Source organism: Corapipo altera, unplaced genomic scaffold (genome assembly GCF_003945725.1).
Source record: "Corapipo altera isolate COAL_440 unplaced genomic scaffold, ASM394572v1 212, whole genome shotgun sequence".
Classification (NCBI taxonomy): domain Eukaryota; kingdom Metazoa; phylum Chordata; class Aves; order Passeriformes; family Pipridae; genus Corapipo; species Corapipo altera.
The window spans coordinates 2,273,313-2,298,550 of NW_020884944.1; the positions used below are offsets into that span (position 1 = coordinate 2,273,313).

General features: G+C 40.0%; 1 protein-coding gene across 3 annotated transcripts in view; it reads right to left on the bottom strand.

Moving 5' to 3' along the window:
- The window catches only part of PCDH10 (protocadherin 10), a 36,372-nt gene extending 11,140 nt beyond the window's left edge, over positions 1–25,232 (bottom strand). For all 3 annotated transcript variants that reach the window (XM_027662239.1, XM_027662238.1, XM_027662237.1), the window contains exons 1-4: positions 22,575–25,232; positions 20,967–21,025; positions 20,285–20,391; positions 11,092–11,397 (exon numbers count right to left, since the gene is read on the bottom strand). In XM_027662239.1, the coding sequence (XP_027518040.1) occupies positions 11,092–11,397; positions 20,285–20,391; positions 20,967–21,025; positions 22,575–25,172 (3,070 nt within the window). In that variant the 5' untranslated portion in view covers positions 25,173–25,232. The remainder of the gene's footprint in view (positions 1–11,091; positions 11,398–20,284; positions 20,392–20,966; positions 21,026–22,574) is intronic.
- Between the last annotated feature and the right edge of the window lie 6 nt (positions 25,233–25,238).

A 25,238-nucleotide genomic window follows, 5' to 3' on the forward strand; every position in this document is an offset into this window, starting at 1 on the left:
TACCGAAACAATGCTTTTTAGTTACTACAATTCAGCACAGAAAGTGCTAAGCTATATTCTATAATGTACCATAAAAATACAAAGACAGTTTTCCCGCAAGATACAGTGGGAATAAAGCATCTTTGTCTTTCTGTACTATTATAACCATATTATCTACCTGAAAATACTCAAGATAGTACATGACATCAACATTATAGTCAGAGAATCATGGAATATTTAATTTTGTAAGAGTTCTTATAATTATGTACTGTGTTAAGACCAATTAAATAACTCCTAAATTACTCCTGATGTATGTCAAACTTACACCACAGAACATATTCCCTAAGAGTATTTCCAAATTCTCCATCAACAACTTATTCTAATTGTATACATGTTCTAATAGCAAATTCACATTCTTCCCAATTTACCTATTACAAGTTGATAATTTCAGTACGATCCTTAGTAATACCAATATTTGATTCCTTTTTTCTTTTAATAAAATTTGCTTATATGCTTGCATGCAACAATAATTTCTTCTCCCCGATCTTCTTTTCTTCTTCCTCTATGTGTTTTTGGGGTAGTTTTTTTCAAAATTTACCATTTTTTATTGCACTTTCCCGAAATCTACAGTATATATCTCTTTAAGCTGACAAGCCCAAAAACTAACATGTCAGTTTGAGGATTAACCAATGCAGAATACACTACAGGCTGGCTACAATGTGACTTAAAATTTTCAGTGCCCTGGGGAGAAGAGGAGGGATATGAACACTTCTCTTAAATTGCTCTTAAGTGCCTAAGTTCCCTATAGATTCAAGGGAGAAGCACACATGTAGATCCCCATTTGGTGGCCTTTGGAGGTGCCTAAATTATTCATGCTGGATTTGGCCTGAAATAATTAAATTTACTTGTTCTTACACGAGATAACATGCAGTACAGCATTACATCAGCACCATACTGTGTATTCCTACACAATTTATGTTTGCCATGATGTTTTTTCCAACACTCCTCTCTCCTAGCAGGGATCAGGTGTCATTAGGACCGGACAGGTATGTTCTGACTCTTTTTATGAATGTTTTATTTTCTGTTTCTAAAGCACACTGCTTTTCACGATTTCAGAGTCCTTCCCAGTTTACCAAGATAACACACTTCAGTGTATCACATAACCTTCTCACAAGCCTTTCAAAACTTCCCTTTTTCAAAAACACATATTGGCTTGGTTTCTATCCATAAATGCAGTTTGCCCATCACCCTTCTTTGTCACTTAAGACTACCAGAATGGAATGATTTATATTCACATTATTAAAATTTCTCAGCCATATCAAGCAATATATTGGGGCCACAGAGTGTGATCATATCCAATCTGCTTTCAGGAATGGTCCCTGGCATCATGTCTCAGACTCATTAGGGAAAAAAAGTGAGTTGACAGAGGCTAAAGGCAGGCCAGAGAGCGTCAGAGTACAGACCATAACATTCCAGTGGTGGGATCCTATTTAATTCAATAGAGCAGCCATAAAGAATATTGGAAGTACAAAGCACACTGTCCTTTATCTCGTGTAGAGCAGGAAAAAAGTTATTACTGCATCTCATTTGTAAGGTAGAACCCTTTTAGATCTCAGTTCCTATCAATGCCCACAGCTGTGTGCAGCTCCATTCAATTGTCATCTAAATTTCAATTGAGAATAGATGGATGTCAAATTAAAGCCCAAATAGGCAACTAAAAAAGTCACAAAGTGACAGAATTTTACTCTCACAAAAGATGAATCCACAATATCAGCATCTATAAAATTCCTTATGAATAAAGAAAGGTTGCATTCCAGCAGTTTCATAATGAATCCTTTTCCAGGGCTGAATGCAGCCGTGATGCTGGAGGTGAAAAGATAAAGTCAGAAGACTCGGCTCACTTGCAAAAACAGGAGTCCATCACCCCTGTAACTACTTGGGTGAATCTACTCTGCATCCTCTATTTTTCCTTTCTAATCTACATTACTTCTGATAACCTGTGAAAGTGTCATGTAAAATAGCATCATTTACATATATGAAATAGATTCATGTGTATGCAAGAAATGCAGATTTACTCTTGAAATTCATACATGCATGTAACTTTCAGGCAGAATTTGGCAAGCAAGTTCTGAAAATTTGTCTCCCCTTTCTTCAACCAATAAAGAAATTGAAGAAAGAAATCAAATCACCTCAGAAGAGTTTGGATTTTCAGTGGATCCATATCATATTTAGTTCTTCCAACATTTCACTAGGTATTGAAGTTAAAAATAATATTCTAATTGTATCTTCTACTTCCTCTACAAGACAGTACCAATACATAATTTTTCACTCTTCTGCCCTCACCACACTATGTTTCTAAAACAAATACATTCACAATTACTTCCCAGCAGCAATCATTCCACTGCTAGCACGGAACTGTAGATTCTCAGTGGCTGGTGCACAAATAGAGCTGTTTACAGGCTTGCCAGATAAACAGCAACACTGATCCCCACAGTGTGCTTGTCCTAGCACCATGAACAGATGCAGCTCCCTCTCTTACTGGCTATTTGTTGCATTCTTTAAATGGTTTTTCCTATTTTTTCTACTTTGGTCAAGGGGAAAAAAATAAGAAAAAGAGAAGGAAGTCCTCAAAACTTATAGCAGTGGAAATGATTGTGGAAATTTAATTATTGTGTACAGCAAAAGAGCCAAAACAAGTACAATTTCCTCTGCTCTGTAAGCCAAGAAGTTCCTTGGATAGAGGTAAGCAGAGAGGAAAAGACTTTGCTGTGCACAGACCCAAGATTAAGCACATATTCAGTTCTCTAGCTCCTGACTGTCACAATAAGGAGGTTTGTATATTGAAGAGCAGCGTTTATTTATAATTAATAGAATTTGCCTATCAAAAATAAATAACTTTAGTGCCTTTCAAAATTTTAGCTGCAAACATCTCATTGCTTTCCAAAGAATCTTGTGTCCCTAAGTGGCTAAATTACTTTTGTCACAGGATTTAGATTTATAGGACAAGAGGCATTTTTGAATTTTAAATCAGTGTTACACAGTAATCTTAAAAATTACTTTAAATTTTCAAGCAATCTTTTTGCTTCTTCATATTCCACTGGTAGGAATCCAGAAAATGGTAGTTCATCATTTAAAAAAAAAATCTCCACAGATGGTATGTTCACAGCAGACATAAGCACTCTCAAAATTGACATAAATGAATAAATATAGCACTAGTCTGAGATAGTTAAGATATACAAGACTTCTATGCGTTCCAGTCAGAACTGGTAAAAACAGACTTTTACAGCTATTAGAAGAAAAGAAATAATTAAAATTGTATATTTTTAAGACAAACTAAAAATATAATTTTCTTTCAAATAAAAGTTACTCTTTTTTTTAAAACTTTTTCAGTTATTTTCCTGCAGTGTAGTTGCAAAAAGCTCTAAAGACATCAAAGATAAAAGATGTTATGTAAATCTGAAAGTGGGCACAATTTTTAGACAGTATTTTGTACAGTATTGGGTTCTGTTAATTCTGTCCAAGGCCATGGTTATACAGAAACTGAAGCAAATAGTATTTAAATATAAGACCTGACACTTGTGCTTTAAAATTAAAAGAAGAATGCTTATTTCTTTTTCTTATATTATTTCCATAAAAATTGAATAAAATAATGCAATTTATAGGTTTTATTGGGCTACAGCCAAGTTATCTTTGCATATTTGGCTTTCTGAACTATCCATTTGCTTTCTATTGCTGCAGTAATGCTCTGTGTGTGTTCTCCCCTTGAGCAAGAGCTGCAAGAGGAATACATTTGGATGAAGAATGCAAACCAGTTGTGAATGTGAGATAAAAATACCTTTCAGAGGTTATGCAATAAACACCGAACAGTGAATCATTAGAAGTGGTTTATTAAAAATCATAGAGTACCTACAATCATGAGGAAAAATACATCACAGTCTTGCTCTCCTCCTGTTGTATTTTACTTAGTGCAACTGTTTTATTTCAGGTTTGGGTTTGGTTTTTTGGTAAGCTTTATTTACCTAATATTTACCTAACACAGACAATGTATCTGAAGTAGCAAAATTGAGGTATGAGTGAATAAATCTCAGCGTTTCAAATAAAGTAAAAATGGGAATGCTCTATCAGACTTCTTAGAAAAGGAAAAGTTTTCAATTAGGTTTCTTAGCATTATTAGACGGTGGCTTTTCAACTCAGCCTCCACTTCTGCTGAGCAATTTTGTACATGCAAAGTCATTCTCGTCTGTGCAGAAATGAGAGCTGTATCCTGTACCAGAGATAAATTCCTGAATATAAGTGAGGAGTTTCACTCTCTGTGGTAGGATATGCAGGATATCCACACAATTTTAACATTCTTTCTAACTACAAAACTATTCACAAAAGAACAACTCTTTGACTGTGCACATACCATTTGTTCATTCATATCAATAAAAATTTTGTTTCACTACAATTTCTTTTTTTCTTTAATCCAGCATTGCAATGTTTTTTTCTTCTTAGCCCGAGAACTGTAATAGTACAAGCAATTTATTGGTGCTAATTTCTTTGCCTTTACTTCTGTGCCTTTATACTTCAAGTCTGTGTGAAAACCACAAATTGAATTAAAAAATGATTAATGAAGGGATCAGACAATTCACAAATCTATACCTGATTTGTATTAGAAATCAAGTAGGCTAATTCTAAAAGCAAAAATGTAGACAGGCCTCATTTTTAAAAATTAATCAAGTGTCCCATTCAAAATAACTGTTATTGATGTTTATGCAAATGGAATACTATAATGTCCATTACAGCTGTGATAGAACACAACACAAAAGACCACCCAAACAATTTCCAGAAATGACATATAACTAAACAAAAAAAAAACAAAGAAAATTCTTCTTCCATCATACTGAATGCACAAAATTGTTATTTCCTTCTCTTTCTTGTTTTTAAGCTGTTTCAAGACAGTAAAGACCTCTTGCTTAAAATATTTTTTCATATATTCATGTCAAATATCAGTAGAAAATGTTCTGTTACATATCCTGGCATGCAGAAATAGGCCTTTACGATCCTAACCAGATCAAAATACACAATAAATATTTACATGCATTTTTTTATTCCTTTGATAAATAATCAAAGGATTGTGAGACACTTCTTGTCCTGGCATAAAGACATGAACATTTTTCTCCTCTAGGTCATTTATTCTAATCTAATTCAGGGAGATGTATAATGATCTAAGTTAAACTGTGTTCTGTGTTACCTCTGTGGCAGATTATCTGAAATAAAATGATTGTCCGATTCCTAAACATTCAACCATGCAAAGACTTCCAAAAGTTTTTTCATTTTATTTGTAAACCAACTTGACTTAGTTAGGTCAAGTTGAGTAGGTGACAAGTATTTTGTAGAACAAAAGCATCGGGTTACATCTGTCCTTTCACAGAAACACGGGGACTTGTGCTCAGACCCAGCTGCATTCAGACCTTCATGGTACTTCCACTGCAGAGTCAGTGGCAATCCAGGATAAGAAGCAGAGGCATGGAATGAGACCAAGCTCACCTTTGATTTCTTTGGATGATACTAACTAGTCTCATCCAAATCATTTGACTCTGCACCTATCCAAGGGAGTGCTGATGCTTAGTAACCAGGCCACACAAATCAAAATGTCCAAACAAAGGGATTTTTTTTGCCCCCTTCCAATTCACTTTGCTCAGGCACCAGCTCTTTGGGGAAGACAGCAGCTTTTTTATTCTCTGTGTGCTACCTAACATGATAAAATCCTGGTTCATACATAAAGTATGTTGATGGTGTTGACAATAATTACCATGATAATAATACGGTTCCATCAGTGAGAGTGAAGACTCTTGGGTGTATGTAGAAAGTGTTGCAGAGCTAATTAGGGGGCTACTTTATAACACAATTATTATTCCAGAATGTCTCTTTGTATAAACACTGTTATTCCTCGCAGTAAATTGTGCCATTATGTAGTTTATTTTAACCTGCTTTCAAAGTACATTAAGTATTGCCAAAGTAATTTTGTTTTAGAGCAAAGTAAGCATTTCTACATGGGAAGTTAACATATTATGGCAATTTTTGGTTAGTTTTAGTATATTTAAAAATTCCTAACTTTTTAACAGGAAGAAAAATTATTCTATCACTAGTGTCAGTAGGTAACTTTAGGAAAGCTCTAAAGTTTTACAAAAGAACTCTCCATCTAGAATAAACCACAGTTACATTTAAAAAAAGAAAAGCTATTTCTTAGCAATTATAGATCAAAATACTCCTGAGGTGGATGCAATGTTGCTGTTTCCACTGTTACTGTCTCAGGACATGGTACAAAGTATTAGCAATAGAGCAGAATCAAACTGATCAGGTATTCATTGTGAAGATAGTCTCTGTTAGAAATCCTACAGAATGTGGTACAACAGAGTTTGAGTCTTGGATTAGGGGTTTTGATCACTATAGTAATATTAATTATAAAAATAATGGATAATATAACCACCACTGAATGAAAAATTAGATAGAAATTGTTAGAATCTATTTTAAATATATAGGAATTGTTTAAAAGCTACATTTTATTTTCCTCACCAGTGTTATTCATGTTTTATGAACATTCAAGTAATTATGAAAATTTCTTTACTGTCTGCAGAAAGGCAGTGCTCAAACCACATGGATGAATAAGAAGTAGTAAGTGCTAGTTACACAGTAAGAAGAATATGCAAGTTAGAAGAATCCTGGAGTCACTCTATGAGAAAACTGTTTTCAAAAACCCTACAGTTTACTGATCCCATCACAATTTTATAACTTGTGCTCATTATAATTAAACATATATAAATATGTTTCTATATTTATATATAAACATATTTATATATATATATAAATATGTTTATTCTTCAAAATATACTATTTGAGTACAAGGAGATCTACTTTCAGTGTACTCTGCTCAGTACAATAATGAAGAATTTGTATATTCATGAGTGAATCCAATGGCTTAGACCAGCATGGTGAAAATTTGATAATGGAACATAAAGAAACCCTTTCAGGTATGAGGGTTTATATATTTTTCTACATTATAATTTGTAATATAGCTCCTGCTGTTTTCACTTAACCAAGCAATGACCAAAACCTCCAGCAACAAAGAACCAAATACCCAAATGCTCACCATTAAGCCTTTAGTTTCAGTCATGCCACAAAGTTTGACAGGTTGCTGTATTATTTGTGTCAAAAGGGTATCACTGTATCAAATGTGTATGATCTGATCAGATCATGACCTACTTGTCCTTCAGCTGTTTTGCTGCCTTGCTGCTCTCTCGTTATTGAGAACAGCACATGAAAGCACCCAGCTCACCTTCTCTGTTTTCATGCAGCTTCCTTTACCTCATGTCCCTATCACAGCTTGTCTAAATCTATTAGTACTAAGCTTTTAATATGACTTTGCACAGAAATATCTTCAGTATTGTTGCTGTTATGCCATGTGTTTCTATGGAATGAACAGACTGTCTAGAGCAACATAGTGACATGTTCTGTGTAAGAGTTTTGTAATACTTTTTTTAGTGTATTTTCAATTCAACTGCTTTTTACAACCTGGCATCTTATTTCCTTCCTGCTGGCTTTGTACATTGGGGGACACTTCTCAGGGAATTATTCCATGGTCTTTTTCCTCAAGATGAGTTCAAATTTCTCATGATTATATAAATCACATTTATTTATCTAAGTTTCTGTACTGAATATACTCATTTGAACACAGTGCAGGCATCACCAAGCAGACACACTGCTACGGCACCATGAAAGCTCCACGTAGATCTACCAGTTAATGTTTGCAGCTATTCACTAACAGCACAGCTCCAGTGAGTGAGTTGGCTCAGCTATTTCACTGTGCTGATATGGCTCTGCAGCTTCCCATTCCAAAGTAAGCTAGCTGGGAAGCAGACAGGGTTTTCTGGACCACACCTCACTGCACAACATGGATATATGTAGTCTATTAGAGACTCAATGGACCTAAACCACTTCATGTCATCTGGAAACACCACTCCCTTTTTCTCATTGCTCTTTCTAGATAATTAATTTTTTTAAACTCCATAGATCTCTGCATAAACACTTGGGGAACTCGGCTTCTGCTGAAATGTTCCATTTATTCTTATGATTTTTTCCTCCTAGGCACAGAGAGTCTGGAAATGCTTTGCCCTGTGACAACATGATTACTTTAGGAGCTTCTACTACACAGAAGCTGTGAAAAGGTGCTTTTTTTGACAGTTCAAATACACTTTATTGATTAATTCTCACTCTTATCAAAATTCTAACAGACTGACAATCTTTCTTGTATGACTTCCCTGGACAGATGTCAGCTACTTTGTTCCTAAAACCCCTAAGTTACAAATTTATGTACTATGCTGAGGCTTCTCACTGGTCTCTAATTTACAAGATAAACGCAACTTCTGACATTCTTTGGTTACTAGCTTTTGTTAGAAACTCAAAATTAAATAAACACATAATCCACTGACTTCTTCCTATTTGTTTTAGCCAATTTTTTAACAACATCCTCTTCATTACTCAGTCTGGTACATTTATTTGAAACAGTTACCTGGGATGGGTGCCTTCCTAAATACACCTGTCTGTCTTTCTCTGTCCCTCCTCGGTAAATATAAATGAGAAGAAACGGTTTAAAATCTCTGCCACATCCTTGTCCTCACTAACTGCAGCTCAAGAGACCCACCAATTCTCTCCTTGCTTCCTACACCTGACATCTTAGAAGCTGTCTATATTTCTTTGCATGCCTTTGGCTATTTGCTCCAAGTCCCTCTTATGTTCACTAATTACTACCCTAAAATTTGCTTGCTAGAATTTATGCTCTTTTCTGATGATTTTGTTTTAGAATCTTTCTTTTTTGAGACCTTTTTAGTTCAAATAGTTTTTTTGCATTCTGCAATATATTTTTCTTCTTTGCTACTCATTTTTCATGTTGCCATTTTCATACGTTATAACTTTTTATACAGTATTTTTGCTGAATATGAGGGTTCAGTTTCATACATTTTAATCATATCTTTTAAAAAATCATTCTACTGACAAAATTACTTTGATACGGTCTTCTGAGTTAAGAAGCTGAAATTATTTTTATTTTTAATTGCAGTTTTTAATTGCAATTACCCAGTGGCTCAACTAAAGTTCCTTCCTGGATCAACTTCCTCTTATGCATTTCTCTTGCTTTATTCATTGAATAAATTATTAATTATAAATTATTTATTTGTTGCTACAAGTACTGCAGTCACTTTTTGTTGCTCCTTTTCTTTGCTATACAAATATAATCTAAATTAAAGAAAATACTAAATAAGGGAAAATAACCCAGAAAAGCATTACTCTTGTTTTGTAAAAGTTTTAACTTCGAAGATCAGGGGAAAAAAGCAAAACTCAATCTGGATTCTCAAGTGTGGATTATGTAATAACAGTAGTTTATATATAGTTACTCCTGACATTTTACTTCCATTTTTTTAAGCCCTTGTACCAGAAAAGTGTAAAATATAGACTGATGTCTATATGTAAAGACATTTTTCAACAAAACTACTCATGTTAGTGTAACAGAATTTAAAATCCCCAAACTATCAACAAAAGAAATATGTCATTGTTATTTGAAATAAAACTCTGAAGCCTACAACAAACCAGAACAGAACTACTATTGTGGCATCACCAGATAACAACACTCATGTCAATGTCCATACTGCACTAGAACTTGGTTGTTATAAGACCATTTAAGGATGTACCAACTTGTTAAATTAAAGTTAAATTTTTAACTGAGGTAACAGTGATGAAATCAGTACTGCTAAATTACGGCTTAGTGCCAAAGAATGTTTTGTAGAAGTAAATGATGGAAGACCAGTTTGGGAAAGACAGACTCATGAGTTTTTAGGTCATACCGAAATCTCACACTGGACTTTAAAATATGACCAGATGACTGACACTTGATATTTTACCTACACAAAATAAGCTGATCTTCTCAGGACAGGTTTTGCAGGAACGGCTTTCACATATCAGAACTGGTAGTTGAATTTAGAAGTTTTCAGTAAAGCAAATCTAAAGACTGAAGATGTAAAAAAGACCTCTCTTGAAGAACTGAAATACCAGGACAGCTAATTAAGAAGGGAGAACTGAGCTGTCTATGCTGAGAATGATCTGTAGCAAAGATCTTCACGCGTCAGGACTGCCAGCGTAGCACCCCTCTGAACAGTTGAATGCTTTACAAAAATAAATAAATTATTAGCATTCAGAGAGATTCTTTTTTTTTATTCCAAATCTGCTGTCCTAAAAGACCTTTGTTGCTTTAAAAAGGGTTGGTAATGCAATGTTAATGTCTTTGGCTTATTTGGATGAGATAAACATCATAAACTCTTGAAGTAAAGGAGATTACGGTCTCTAATAAAATAGAGAAGGCAGTTAAACAGAATGAAAAGACATATTAGATCAAAGTGTTACTCAAGGGCTCTACAACTGGCTCAGACTCCAAAAGGAATTATGAAGGTCTTTTTGAGATCTATCACGCTCTTTCATATCACCTAACATAGTTGAAAGGCGACTAAAGAAAGAGGCAAGATTTTGGAAGGAGACAGAAGGCACAGAGGAGCACTGACAAGAGTCAATACTATGTAGGCAGAAAGATGATCAGACTTAGGGCAAAAGTTTGTATCTTCTTCTTTCTAAGCCCTTAAACTATGTAAATAGCTACTTCAAAATAATACACATACTGTTTATTCACCAGATACTTCTCAATCATAAAAAAAAGCTCCCAGGAAAGTTATCTCAATTTAATTCTAGTCTTATGAAAACGTTAGCCTGGTAATGCCAATTTTTAAACCATCTATCCTTTGAAAATAATCCGGCATTAGAAAACAAATTTGAGCAACTCCCCCACTAATATCAGCTCGTACTTTTGCTGTTGAAAGTCGTGTCATACTAAAAACAATCAAAGTTTTATCTTTTTTTAAAAAGCATTGAACAATGCCTTCTTCAGTGGTGCCTGAATCCAAGAGAAGCCATTTTTCCCCGCTGCTCCTAAAAATGTGCCTGCATTATTCCTACCATGAATAGCAAAAAGAGCTAGTCTTTATTCCCGCAAAGGGAACACTTTCATACAGCTTTTTGAATGGTACTTACTCAAATATGGTGGTTTGTAAGGCGCTCGTGTATTAGACAGCAGTCCATCCAACTCCTTCCTCTCCAGACTGTTGTGAAGGGCCTTCTCTTTGCCAAAGGTGGAGAAGGACCTTTCTGCCCCCGGCTGGGCTTCTGGTGTTTCAAACACTTCAGTGTCTGGAACGGAGTCCATGCCAGGTACGTGCAGATTGCTGCGGTAATCTGCAGCTTGGCGTCCATCAGATGGGACAAAGGAAGGCATCCAGCACCGATCTGAGTGGCCCAGTGCTTTACATTCCTCCGTGCAATTGGAGAAGAGATCCATGCCTGTAAGCATGAAAGAAAAAGAAACTACAGATATAAGCTTCAGCATCACGAACAGCTGCTGACAGATTACGCCAAGGAAAGAGAAGTGGAAAGGGAAAAGGTGTAAGAACTTCATCCACTAGTTTCATCTCCTCAATGTCAACTACAAAAAAATCTGATTGTCTGGTCTTCAGAAGTCAAAGGCATCCTTTAACAAGTGTAACTAAATGCCAGAATGTCACATACAAAAAAAAATACCACAATAAGAACAGCATTGGTGGTTCTATCTTACAAAATCCCTTGCAGATCTCGCTGTTTAGAACCCATTCATACAAGGTTCGATTCCACTTGTAGGTGGATGTCTGTGGTTCACCGGTTGAAAATACTTGTTTGAGAACATGAAGGAATTGTTTCTCTAACAATATCTCTGCAAATCTATCTCTGACCAAAGAAATTAAGGGTCCAGATTGAGGAATCTCAGATTTCATTTATGAAAATGAACCATTAATGAGTCCTATAAAGGAACTATCTGTGCTATACTGGCATACAGATAGAGCCCACTGATATTAAAACCAGATGTTACAAAGCAAGAATCCAGCTTTCAAGTGATCAGCATAGCTTCTTTAATCAATTGTAACAGCACTCTTTCAGAGATAGTTTTCATTGCTACTGCAGCAGTCCTTACTATCACCAAGTCATCCAAGAAATGGGACAGGATCCTATAACAAAATACCGCAATTAGCAGTACAAAGGTATCTGCAGTCCTATGTGAGGTGGCTGTGGAAACTATCGAAAAGATTGTTAGTACTTCTCCTCTATAAACAAACACTTGTCTGTGCCAACACGGAACCGTTTGCTCACAAATCCTTTAATGCTACTAAGATTTCAAATGACAAGCTATGCTGCTGCTGTCTCCTTTCAGACTGGCCTTCCAAAGGAAAAATTTCTGGCTAAGAGTTATTAAGTTGTTAGATTATACTTGTTTTGAGAGAACTGGTGTATGAAATCATAGGCATAGAGTAAAATAAATAAATCTCAAGTTGGTTTGTCCTGCTTTTGTCTGGGATAGAGTTCATTTTCTTCCAAGTAGCTGTTACAGTCTTGTGTTTTGGGTTTAATATGAGAATAATGCTGATAACACATTGATGTTTCAGTTGTTGCTCAGCAGAGTTTAGCCTAACTCAGAGACACTGCACATGCTCTGCCAGTGAGGAAACACACAAGAAGCTGTGAGGGAGGATGCCAGGACAACTGACCCAAGCTGGTCAAAGAGCTGTTCCATACCACAGAGCATCACACTCAGTACATAAACCGGGGAGCTGTCAGTGAGGCGCCGATCGCTGCTCAGGGCTGAGCATCAGTCAGCAGGCGGTGAGCGACTGTAGTGTGCATCATATCACTTCTCTGTCTTCGGTTTCATTCCTCTCTCTCTCTCTTTTTTGTTACTGTTATTATTACATTCACTTTATTTAAATTATTATACTATTCTTATCTCAGCCTGCAAGGTTTATTTTTTTCCGATTCTTCTTCCCACCCCACTGGGGTGAGGGGACTGAGCAAGAAGCTCTGGGGTGCTTAGTTGATGTTTGGGTTACACCAACACAATGTTCAATATCTTACAGGAAAGCAGAACAGTAAAGAAACATCCTTTTCTTGTATTTATAAGGGAACTGAGTGTCTTAGATGCATGTCAAAACTGAACTAAATCTGTTATAAACATTGCATTTACAAGCATTGCATTAGAATTACAAAAAATGACACTACTTGTAACAGAAATAGGAAAAAACTTTGAACAGTTGTAATAAGATTCATGTAATGTAGCTCATTCACCAGCCAACATTGTAAAGAACTGGATTAGCTTGATCTCCAATGTGAGGATTAGTATTAAGAATTCTACCACTGTTTTGAGCTATAATTTGACTTAAATTAGTAATATTTATGTAATACCTCACACTACAAAAAACAATCTTTTCAGCAAGGAAGAATCATTATGAGCAACCAACAAGTGCTTGAGTACTAGATGCAATCATTTAAACAGAAAAAAACCATGAGGAAATGAAAAAAACCCTTTTTATCTCAGATTAATCTCATTTTATAATGACTTTTTAATTTGAAATTAAGCAACATACAATGCCAAGTCCAGTTTAGATTAGAACCTTGCATTGATAATTGGCATGCAGAAGTCTGAAAACAAATTACTGATCAGTGAACTGTTGAAGAATGCAAATGTGAACTGCAGATATGATTAAGGAATCAGATGAAGATCATCAGGCAAGGAGAAAAATAGTCTAAATATAAATTCTGTAGTGGTATTAGCTATCAAAGACTGAAAAGAAATATTTAGATGCAGCTTCCCAGAAAGAAATTAGTATCTAACAATGTCTATAAAACCGTGTGTGTGTATCTTGTATATTGAAATGTCTGAAGAAAAATATTTCTTATGCAAGAAAAGACACATTTTATGAATCTAACTTTTTGCCATTCCAAAGATTTAAGGGACAATAAACACAAAATGGTTATTTCAATTTACAGACTTCCTAGCAAAGTTACATGTAAACAACAAATAGCCCTACATTTAATAGGAAATGATTAGTTACATTTTGCTAACAGTGTATCAGTGACCATATTCATTCAATCTATTCTGAAAGACAGCAGGAGAAAGAAAAACTTAAGGATAAATATTAAATTATATACTTTATTCAATGGGGAGGGAGAGATTAAAATAATATTGTTTTAAATATATATATTCAAATATAGACTCTTTTCTTCCCTTTATGGATCTTTATTTCCCCTGGAAAATTACCCTCCATTTTACTATTTTCTTCTCACATCAACTGCTATACTGCAAAATGTCTCTACCCAAATATTATTTTTTTTGTTCCCTTTTGAATACTGCTTGTCTACTGCAGTGTACTGAACAGTATTATATAACAGCTTATTACAAAAGAGATGTTATAGCCACCATAAATCAGGATTTTAAATAAACAGAGTAATGAATGTAGGAGATATAAAATGTAAGCCTGTACAGCAAACTTTCTCCCCCTTGAAGATGAGAACTTGTAAAAAGGAAAAGAGATTATATACATCTGAATTTTAATATACACTCCTGGAACACACAGCTAGAATGTAAATGCTTGTTTAGGATGGGAACAAAATGTACAGAAAGGTAAGGGTTAGGAATTGCTCCAGCTTCAATCAGTCACAACATTCCCTAAGAGTGTAGTTGAACGGGTAGAGAACCAAGCCCTTGGGTTTAGTATTTTGACAGAAAAGAAATTCAAATTAGAAGCCTAGTTTCAAAATCCCTGGGCACCCATGTCTATTTACACTGCCTGTGGTATGAATGCTGCCTATTCCTCCTCTACCCTTTTCCTGTGGGTCATAGTATAGAATTCTCTGGTTCTAATTGAAAAACATTTAACACAGGACTGGGGGCAGGTAAAGGCAGTTTGCTATTTTCCAAGAAGGAAGGACATATCATGGTAAATGAAGTAAGACACTCAGCACAGAACTCCTTCATACACCAAGAATCATGTTCTTGATTTATAACAAAAAGAAATGTTCAGCAATATAACACTTTCATCTCAACTCCCTCATAAAGGTAGTTAAATATATGTGATCCTTCTGAACTAAACTATCCATCATAATTGAAAATCCACAATAAAGAAAAATGCTTTCTATTTTTCACTTAGTGATCCTAAGTTGGACCTTGCAGATAAACTGAGATTTTAAAGGTGATTCTGAAATATGAATTTCAAATGCCCTTTGTGGATACAAACATATAGAACGGAGCACTGAAGTTCTGAAAATGATAAGCATTGCACTATTCCAAATACAGCATACATATAGAAACTGATGGCAAAGGCCACTAGTCCATTCCTATTTGTTCAAGTCTTATTACCAGATGGGCCAATGGCCAATATGGGCTTTCACACAACCTTAACTTTGCAGATTCTGAAGGAAAACAAACCCAAGGCCCTCACTCAAAAGCTGCCAAAAACTAGGGAAGGAGTTATGTATTGTTTGATGTCTGCATCTGAATTACCTGAACTCAGGTGCTTTGAATCACATACTTGGTAGCACTGCATTTTGGAAGCAAATTCCCAAATTGCTTCCTTTTCATATTTCAAAAGGAGGAAACCAAAATTTCTATGTGCATGAGTTTTAATTGGTTTGAAAGACCATTTTGGTCAAAGCAAAAATTAGGCCTAAACACAATTACAAATAATGTTTCCTTTCTTAGTTTAATTAAAGGAGAAGAACCCTACACCAAGCCTTTAGAGCAACAAGTGAACATGTTCTTATGTATTACTGAGTAAATGATGTAATAAAACAGAAAAATACAAATTGAATGTTAACAAAGTATTTTTCAATACCATTATTGAAAGGGATTTTTTTTCCCCCAACGTATGTAATTTTTTCGGAACTTTGCCTTTTACTTGGAATTAAATGGCATTTCCCATTTCTTCTGTGCTAGTTATATGCAAGATAGGTGTGATGCAGGGAACCAGGCCTCCTTTCCAGAGCTCCATTACCAGGACAACTGGTTAGATTATCACTGAGAAAGTTGCTCGTTTCCCTATGATTCATGTTTTGTGTTGGTAAATACGGATAATGATATTAACCTCCTTAGAGGAAGACTTTATCTACTGAAGAACTGGACTTCATGAAACAGTTATTATCATTCCTTCTTGCTAAATAATTGGTGCACCGCCTTGAATAAAACTGACTTAATCTGCATGAGAACATGAATAAAGACTCAAATATCTTCAATATTCAGCTCTTCCAAATCTCAGCTTCAAAGCCCTATCTGGACCACTGAGATGTGAACATTATTAAGCATGCAGACCAAGGAAGAAGAGAAAAAGAAGAAATAGAAACAGCCCTCAGCTTGAGTCAAAGCATTTTTCTAAGCCATTTTCATGTTCACTCTCACTTTATCCGAGATAGACTCTTTGCCCAAATGATCTTCAAATCAGGATTTAGCTGTCACTCTGCATAGACTTAGAAGGAATATTGGTTTTCTCTTTGCCTTTATCAGTAAAGTTCTTCCTCTCACTTCTCAGATTCTTCTCTTTATGGACCCTGAAATGTCATAGCTCTTCTGCAATAATGTATACAAACCCTCTTGGTGTTTACCTAATCTGTACTGAAAAGGTGTGAGGCAATGTTTCACCTTGCGTCTTTGTATCAGATCCCTACCAATTTCCTGATTTTAGGAAAACCACTGCACAGAGGAGATGATCAAAAAAAGCTGATGCATTTTATAGTACATACACGTTCAGTACATCTACTTGGCTTCACATCTTGGACATTCCTTCCTGAAGTGCATCTGAGACATCGTGCCAATTCAGTGAAAAAAAGGATAATATTGTGAAGAGCTCTGCTTGAGAAAGCTGAGTAGCTAGTGAGTAACCATATGAAATAACATGATGGCACGAGTCCAGATCTTACAGGACAGGTGTCTAATCATACAATTTAAGCGTACACACATGCAGAGTATTAATTGGCACCCAAGCCAGCAATTTCACGAGGGAGGCCAAGAATTCAATCAACCATTGGAAATAAACTAACCTCATGCTTAGAAATTACTCCTACAGAACACGACTGAAATACAGTGTGTTAATAATAGGTAGTAGCGTTGTGTTAGTTGTGTTTCTTCTATAACAAGTAGCAGGTTTTGTCTCAGCAGTTTTCAAAGAAGAGCACAAATCATTAGAACATGCACTTGGAGCTTTTGAGACACTCCCCCCCTTTGTTTGCCACAAACTTCCTGCACTTCTTCACCTTTGGAAAGTTACTTTCCAAAAAGCTCAGATTCTTATCCCAGTCTTTGAAATAACTACTCAATCCACAAAAATTAGGCTCTTGAGTCTCCCACTACTTGCCATTTCCTGCCAAAAGTAGATGGTAGTACTTTAGTACTTTGTCAATGTTAAGGTAGGTAAGAAGATAATTACGAAGCATTCATGGAATACTTTAATGAGAACAATATGAATCCCTTTCATACTTTCTAGTGTGCTTAAAGACATGATTAAACCAGTATTAAGAAAACATATTTTGTGAAAAGGTGAACTAGAATCTTATTTCAAAATACAATAAAATATTTTATGATACGTAGAACAGCTTAGTTCATCATTTTCACTACATAATTGTGCAAGATAAAACTATGACGGGGTGATAGGTTTTCATCCTGCATCTTTTCCTTCGCAATTAATAACTGACCACAACTTTTGACAGCCAGCTTGGACAGCAATGGACAACTACAGAATAGCTACTTTTGTGCCACAGGACTGTTCATGGCTGATAGAAGTCACGTACAGAACTGTAAAAAGATGTTCTCCCAGCAGAACATGCTGTTGACTGAAGCTTGTAGGGTATGAGTTTTGTTTCTCAATGTGAATTGCGTACTAAATATTTTTAGATGTTTTTGACAATAAATATAATGCTGCACAATATCTGGTAACATCTTGAAAAAAACAGCCCAAACTCCTGCCATGTTATCAATCAGTGTGATTTCCTTCAGCAATTTAGACAGAATTGATTACAGAGCATCAGAACGACCGAACAACTGAGAAGGCATTCGCTCTGGTATTTCCTCTACCCATTTAAGGTCAAACAAGATTTATGCCCTTTTTTTCCCCATAAAATTCATCACCAAAAGTTAATAGCAAGAGTAAACTTTTTATATCAAAATATTGTCATCTCTGAGGTCAAGGGGCACATTCTTTGCAAGAAGACATCACAAATTAGCCCAAAACTTACAGGAGAAGTAAAAAATATGTATGTAGAAGATTAAAGCAGTTTCTAAAGAGATTTATATTTTAATATTTATTTGGAAGTAGCATTAAAAAAATGGTGCATGCAAATTATTCTCAAATCACAGCACCAACATATGAAATTGGAAGTTCTGTGTATTCTGAGGTTTCAGTTCAAACTGTTGATTGTGAGTAGACCAAACCTAATCTGCAGCTTTCATTATTTCCCTTGTCATCACCATTGGAGACATAGAAGTTCATAAATCACATCGGATTCTTAAATTATTTAACATTATTTAAAAGTATAGAATAGATTTTCCCCCATTTGATAAAATAGAAATGAAGAAGAATTTACCCTCCTAAGGACCAATGCCAAGTTTGACAAGTGTTCATCTCTGAGACAGACTACTTTTAAAATGGAGAGAAAGAATAAAGAGCAGAAGCACAACAATAACAGCACTGAATGCATCTAAAAGAAAATAGCTTTCAGTTGATGTGCAACTCTATGATTATATTCCCACCATCAGTCAAATCCAGCCCCTTCCGCAGATGTTTATTCTTTTCTCTCCTGTTTGGTTATTATGGTTCATTATGTTGAGGGACTAAGCTGATTGAAATGTTCATGGAGATGACTGCTGCAGTAAAATGCGTAAAAGAGAAAAAAAACCAGGAATGCAGGGAGGGCAGGAGGAGAGGGAGCTTTTTATAACTCGATAGCACTGATTGCTGCATCAGAAACAGTGCAAAGAAAGAGTGGGGGGAGGCTAAATACATGGCTTTTTAAAACAACAATAAATCATACGCCATATATAGGCCAAAAATGAAAGAGGCTCTGTGTTCAGATGTAAACTTCTGGCAAGACCTGGTTTGTTGTCAGGTTCCCAGACATAAAATAGACACTCTGTTCACTTAGCATGAAGCCCTGCAAGAAGCAGGGAGCTCCGGAGACTCTTGGCTCTTCTCAAGTCTCATTAGGTCTGCATATTAATGACTTGCAGCAATAGAAAGGGGCCCTGTGGCAGCCTCCTCTTCCCCTGGTGCCTGGGTTTCCCATCGTTAAGGGCACAGTGACTACAGCAGCAAGGAAACAGGGGATGTTAACAGAGCCTGGTGAGGCAGCACTGCTGTGACAATACTGGGTCCCCTGCCCTGGTATCTTATAAGATGGGGGGTCAGTAAAAACAAAAAAAAGGACAACTGGCAGTATTTTGTATGACACATTTGCAGCAAATCCTTATACATGACAGAGCACAGAGGAAACAAGGGGAAAGAAATCACTGTATTGAACTAAGATGTACCAGACCTGTGGAGGTTGTGGTAGGGAAGAAAGCACAGCATTTGTGGCTAAAATGCAGTGTGAGGGTGAGTGTGAATTCTAATGCACAGGCTCTGAACAAATGTTCCTTTCAGAAGCAAACTGACAGTATGAGAGCAAAGACAGCAAGCCCTGCACATGGGAATAACACTGCAACGTATATATTTTCTAGATGATTCACATCATAAGTCTTTTAAAGCCTTTCTTTACTGTCAGGAGGGAAGAAATGTATTTAGTAATACCTTAGCCTTATTAACATGGAGATCACTTGCACTATATGGTGCCTCAATTTGAATTAAAAAACAATCCTCCAAAAATGCTAAGGTATTACATATTCAGAGCACCCAATGTGTCTCCACTGATCCCCAGCAAAAAACCCTCACTGTCTGGCTGTCATTCAATCACTGGGTTCTTTCTTTCCCTTGGGAACTCCCCCTTCACTTCCCACTGCCATGCCAGCTGAAGCGCCTACTAAACAAAATTGCTTAACGCTTTGAAATTCTGCGAATCTGCCAGCGAAAAAAATGTACTATGAAATGTACCAACAACTGTGTTTTAATGTGCAGGAAGTTTTGCTACAGTGAATGATGCAGTATAACATACCAACCCCCACCCACAATCAAATGAATAGAATAAACTCTGCCCCATGAACAAAAGAGGTCCAAAACTGCCTCCTTGTCCAGGTAACCGCAGCAGCAAGCTGACTTAAACCCAGCCTCTCACAGAATATGCTCATCTTATTTATGTCTCTCTGGTATTATATTCCTATAAGTAACTGTTCCTTCTTGTCTCTCTACTTAAAGATCTACTATTTCCATTCTCTTATCAGACTTACCAGAGGATTGACCTCGATTAGTGGCATCATGATCACTGTCTCCTTGCTCACTGTCTCCATGACCACTGTCCTTAGAGCTTACTATGTCTGCTTCCTGGAATGCAGAACTAGACACAGAAACATCTTTACATTAGAATAAACATGAAAGAGGAACTCATAAAACATTCTTCCGCCATCACATGGCCAAACACGGTGCTGCATCCCCCCACCCTGCCTGCTGCACGGCTTCTGCAGAGGTGCTCTGCCCACCATAAACCAAACTAGGAATTTTCAGATCTTGGGGGTCTGGTTGGACGGGACAGCAAGGCTTATTACTCCACCTGGGTTTCATGTAGTCGGTGTAAGTAATTTGGTAGCATTTACTTAAGCTGGATAGCTGAATTTCAACTCAGTGAGACAATATCTTCTGGAAGACCCTACAGAAGCATGTTCATGAGTATTTGAAGCACGTTTTAGACTAATACAAACTGAGATTTTGTTCTCTTTTCAGTCGGTTTTGAATCCAGTTCAGAAAAGCTGTAATTCAAACTCATTTAGCTGACTGTGTCTTATTTAATACATCTACAGACACTGGACTTCCCACTGCTTTACTGCTCTGTTACATCTGCAGTAAACACATTTCTGCACCCCATTCAGACTTGCTAAAGCATGTGTGAGGAAACCAAGGCTAAGGAGTTCCTACCTGTTTACTCGTCGGGGTCTGTCAACTAGATAACTGAGCTCAGCACGCTGATGTTTCGTCTAGGAAAAAAGAAAATATTGGGAAAGATTTTTAGCTCTTGATAGTTCTGTAACCAACCAAGGGAGCTGCTCAGCATATTCACTATGAATGGTAATGCTTAGCTGCAAGTAGGCCTACATGATCTGTTTCTAGGATGCAAGGGGAAAAAACCCAGCTCTTAGTCATACAGATGGGAAGGCACGAGGGATTTTTCCGGGGTTTTTTGGGATGACATTCTGACGCTTTCTCACAGTGTACACTGTTGAGCATCACAAGGACTCCCACAAAAAATTAACATAACTATTTCTAGACTTGTGGACTACTTAGTCTGAGAAAAAAACCTTATTGTAATCTAGTTCTCAGCCTGTTTTTAATTTCAGTGTATAAAAATAGGGAGAGATGGTACTGTTATTGTACCCAAAGGAAAAAAATACATTGAGATACCCTCAAGTCATTAAAAAGACAGCAGAAGACAGAATTTTATAGACATTTCTAGGCAAGGTCAATCTTACAATCCAATATTAGAAATTTTACTGCAAAACATAACTCTTTAGAACATACATTCAAACCACCTTTTCCAGACTGGACAGCATTCAAGTTTCAGTTAAGAGAGAATGTAATGTTTTTACTAGTGCATAAGCAGAGAGGTACTGAGAAAAAGTATAAGCTAACCCAGTACAAAATGATTAATGGGAGAGTAACATGGGGGAATATATACTTTGATAGAAATTCTCTACACACCAGGTAACACAATATAAGAAACGTGTTTGACAGGAAGGGACATTAGGTCTCAGCATATAATTTTATTGAAACTCTTGCTGCTTTCCTTTGCAAGTTCAGCTTTGGTGTCATAAAGAGCTGTGTAGATAGAGTAAAGAAAAGTCAATTAATAAACCCTAATTCACAAATTAATTAAAGCTCCTGCTAACTGTAGAGATTGTCACAGTCCCAGAGGGGGTTTCCCCCAAAGCCTTACTTGCACATGCGAAGATTTCAGGAAGGAAAAAAGACATGGGTTTAACGCGTTTCTTCAGAACATGCTGTGATTACACCCCACCTCACTCCAGTCCTGACAGCTGCAGAGATTCTGCGAAGAGCCGTAATCCCCACCCCCCTCAACCCACAGGCGATCTGTTCGCAGCTAACGCTGGCTCAGGGGGATCTCCGTGCCCCGGCCGGGGCCAGATTCCTTTAGAGGCAGCGGGATGGGGGCGGGGCGGGGGGGGAAGGCAGCAGGGGGGACATGCTTGGCTGCAACAACTGCTGAGCCCAGGTGGGAGGGAGCCGGCGGGACGGGGGGGGGGGGTCTACCACGCACTCCCCTCTGAGACCGAAGGGCTAAAGCTTCCCGAATAGGAGAGGGCAAAGAGGGGAGTGAAAACAGATGGATGGATTAAAGCGGAAAGGAAGAGGATGGGGAATGCAAAACGTCTTTCCCGCCAGGGGAGGAGAAGCGGGAGCTTCAGGAAAGCGGCCCGGGGCTTGGAGAAGGAAGTCTGGGGATGGCTAGAGGATGAAGCCTAGCGGGAGGCGGGAGGTGTGTGGGGTGGCGAGGGGTGCCGTCCTTACCTCGCTAGACAAGATGCTGCCGTTGGAGATGATGTCGGGCTGCTGGTCGGCGTAGCCTGTGACGATGGCCCCGCAGGGGTTGTGCTCGGCGTCGGTGCTGCGAGAGGGGCTGCAGGGCTTGAGGAACATCAAGTCGGTCTTGGCGGACTCAGGGGTGAGGCAGACCTGGTAGCAGTAGTTCTGGTTGTGGTGATGGGAGCCGAAGCTGCCCGACTCCTCCACCGGCACCTGCGCCGGGTTACTGGGCACGTTGGAGCTCTGAACCAGCATGATGTCCGACTTGCTGAGCTTCTTCTTGCGGGCCCGCGCCTGCCGGCTGCAGCAAGGGCAGCAGCAGCAGCAGCCCAAGCAGCAGTCGCTGGCCAGGCAAGTGTAGATATTGAGCTTCTTCTCCTTCTGGCAGCGCACGGCCAGGACGATCATGGCCAGCAGGAAGATAAAGGAGACGGAGCCCAGGGCGATGATGAGGATAAGGGTGAGGTCAAGCGAGGTATCCCCCCCGGAGCGGCTGGGGCGATGCTCTCCAGAGCCGCCGCCGCCACCGCCCCCCGCTCCCGTCCCCGCGCCCGGGCCGCCGCCGCCGGGCCGCTCGCCCGCCCCGTCCACCAGCACAATCTGGACGGCGGCGGTGGAGGAGAGCGGCGGCTGCCCGTGGTCGCGCACCTCGATGACCAGCTCGTAGGGGCGCTGCGGGTCGCGCTTGGCCGGAACCCTGCGGGCCGTCCGCAGCTCCCCGGAGCGCCAGTCCATGCGGAACAGCCCGGCCTCGTTGCCCCGCGCGATGCTGTAGGTGAGGCGGGCGTTCTCCCCGTCGTCCGCGTCCACCGCCGCCACTCGGCTCACCAGGTATCCCGGCTCGGCGCCGCGGGGCAGCGCCTCCCGCGCCGGGGTGCCATTGCGGCCGGGCAGGGGGCTGACGATGGCGGGGGCGTTGTCGTTCTGGTCCACCACGATGATGTGGACCGTGGCGTTGCCGGCCAGCGGCTGCGGCTCCTCGCCGGCGTCCCGGGCCTCCACTTGGAAGCTGAACTCCTTGAGCTGCTCATAGTCGAAGGAGCGGAGGGCGTAGAGGAAGCCGTTCTCGGAGTTGATGGAGACGTAGGTGAAGACGGACATGCCCTGGATCTGGCTCTCCAGGATGGAGTAGGCGAGCCTGGCGTTGGCGCCCTGGTCGCGGTCGGTGGCGCTGACGGCGTAGATGTAGGCACCGGGCACGTTGTTCTCGCTCACGTACACCTGGTACACGGGCTGGCTGAAGCGCGGCGCGTTGTCGTTCACGTCGCTCACCCGCACCTGGATGGACTTGCTGGTGCTGAGCGGCGGCTCGCCGCGGTCCCGGGCCACCACCGTGAGGGTGTAGGCGTCGCCGCCCGGCTGCTCGCGGTCCAGCGGCCCCTCGGTGACGATGGTGTAGTAGTTTTTGAAGGAGCTCTTGAGGCGGAAGGGCGCATCGCCCTGCAGCAGCTCGCACTGCACCTGCCCGTTCTCCTCCGAGTCGCGGTCCGAGACGCTGAAAAGGGCCACCACGGTGCCCGGCGCCGCCGCCTCGCTCACCGCCTCCTTGACGGTGGAGAAGCTGATCTCGGGCGCGTTATCGTTGGCGTCCAGCACCCGCACCAGCACCTTGCAGTGGGCCGGAACGGCGTTGGGCCCCAGGTCCTTGGCTTGCACATACACCTGGTACACGCTGCTCTCCTCGTAGTCCAGCTCACCGCTCACCTCCAGCCTCCCGGTGCGCGGCGCGATGCCGAAGAGCTCCCGGGCGCGGGCCGAGATGTGGCTGCTGAAGGAGTAGATGACTTCGCCGTTCTGGCCCTCGTCGGGGTCCGTGGCGTTGAGTTGCAGCACCAGGGTGCCCGGCGGGGAGTTCTCCGGCAGCGACACGGTGTAGACGGGCTGCTCGAAGGCGGGGACGTTGTCGTTGGAGTCCAGCACCCTGACGGTGAGCAGGGCGGTGCCGGTGCGCTGCTGGGGCTGCCCGCCGTCCACCGCCGTCAGCACGTAGCGGTGCACCGCCTGCTGCTCCCGGTCCAGCGGCTGGTCCAGCACCAGCTCGGCGAAGCGGTTGCCGTCCCCTTGCGTCTGCACGTCGAGGGAGAAGTAGCTGTTGGGAGTGATCTCGTAGGTGCGCAGGGAGTTGGTGCCCACGTCGGGGTCGAAGGCGCTCTCCAGGGGGAAGCGGGTGCCCGGTGTGGCGCTCTCCGAGATCTCCACGGTGAGGTCGGGCTCCGGGAAGGAGGGCGGGTTGTCGTTGATGTCCAGCACCTCGATCTCCACCCGGAACAGCTCGAGGGGGTTCTCCAGGAAGACCTCCAGGTGCAGCAGGCAGGAGGGGCTCTGCTTACAGATCTGCTCCCGGTCGATCTTCTCGTTCACGTAGAGCACCCCGGTTTCCAGGTTGAGCTCCAGGTAAGGGCTGCGGGAGTTGGGCGCCGTCTGGAAGCGCCGAGCCGAAAGTTTTGTAATGTCCAAGCCCAGGTCCTCGGCGATATTCCCCACGAACGTGCCATGCTCCTGCTCTTCCTGCACCGTGTAATGGAGTTGGCAAAGGGCCCCCTCCACCATCCAGAGCAAGGCAAAGAGGAATAGCACAATCATCTCCAAACGGGGAAAGAGATCCCCCCTCCCCGACACCACCTCTTCCTCCTCTTCCAAAAGCCACCA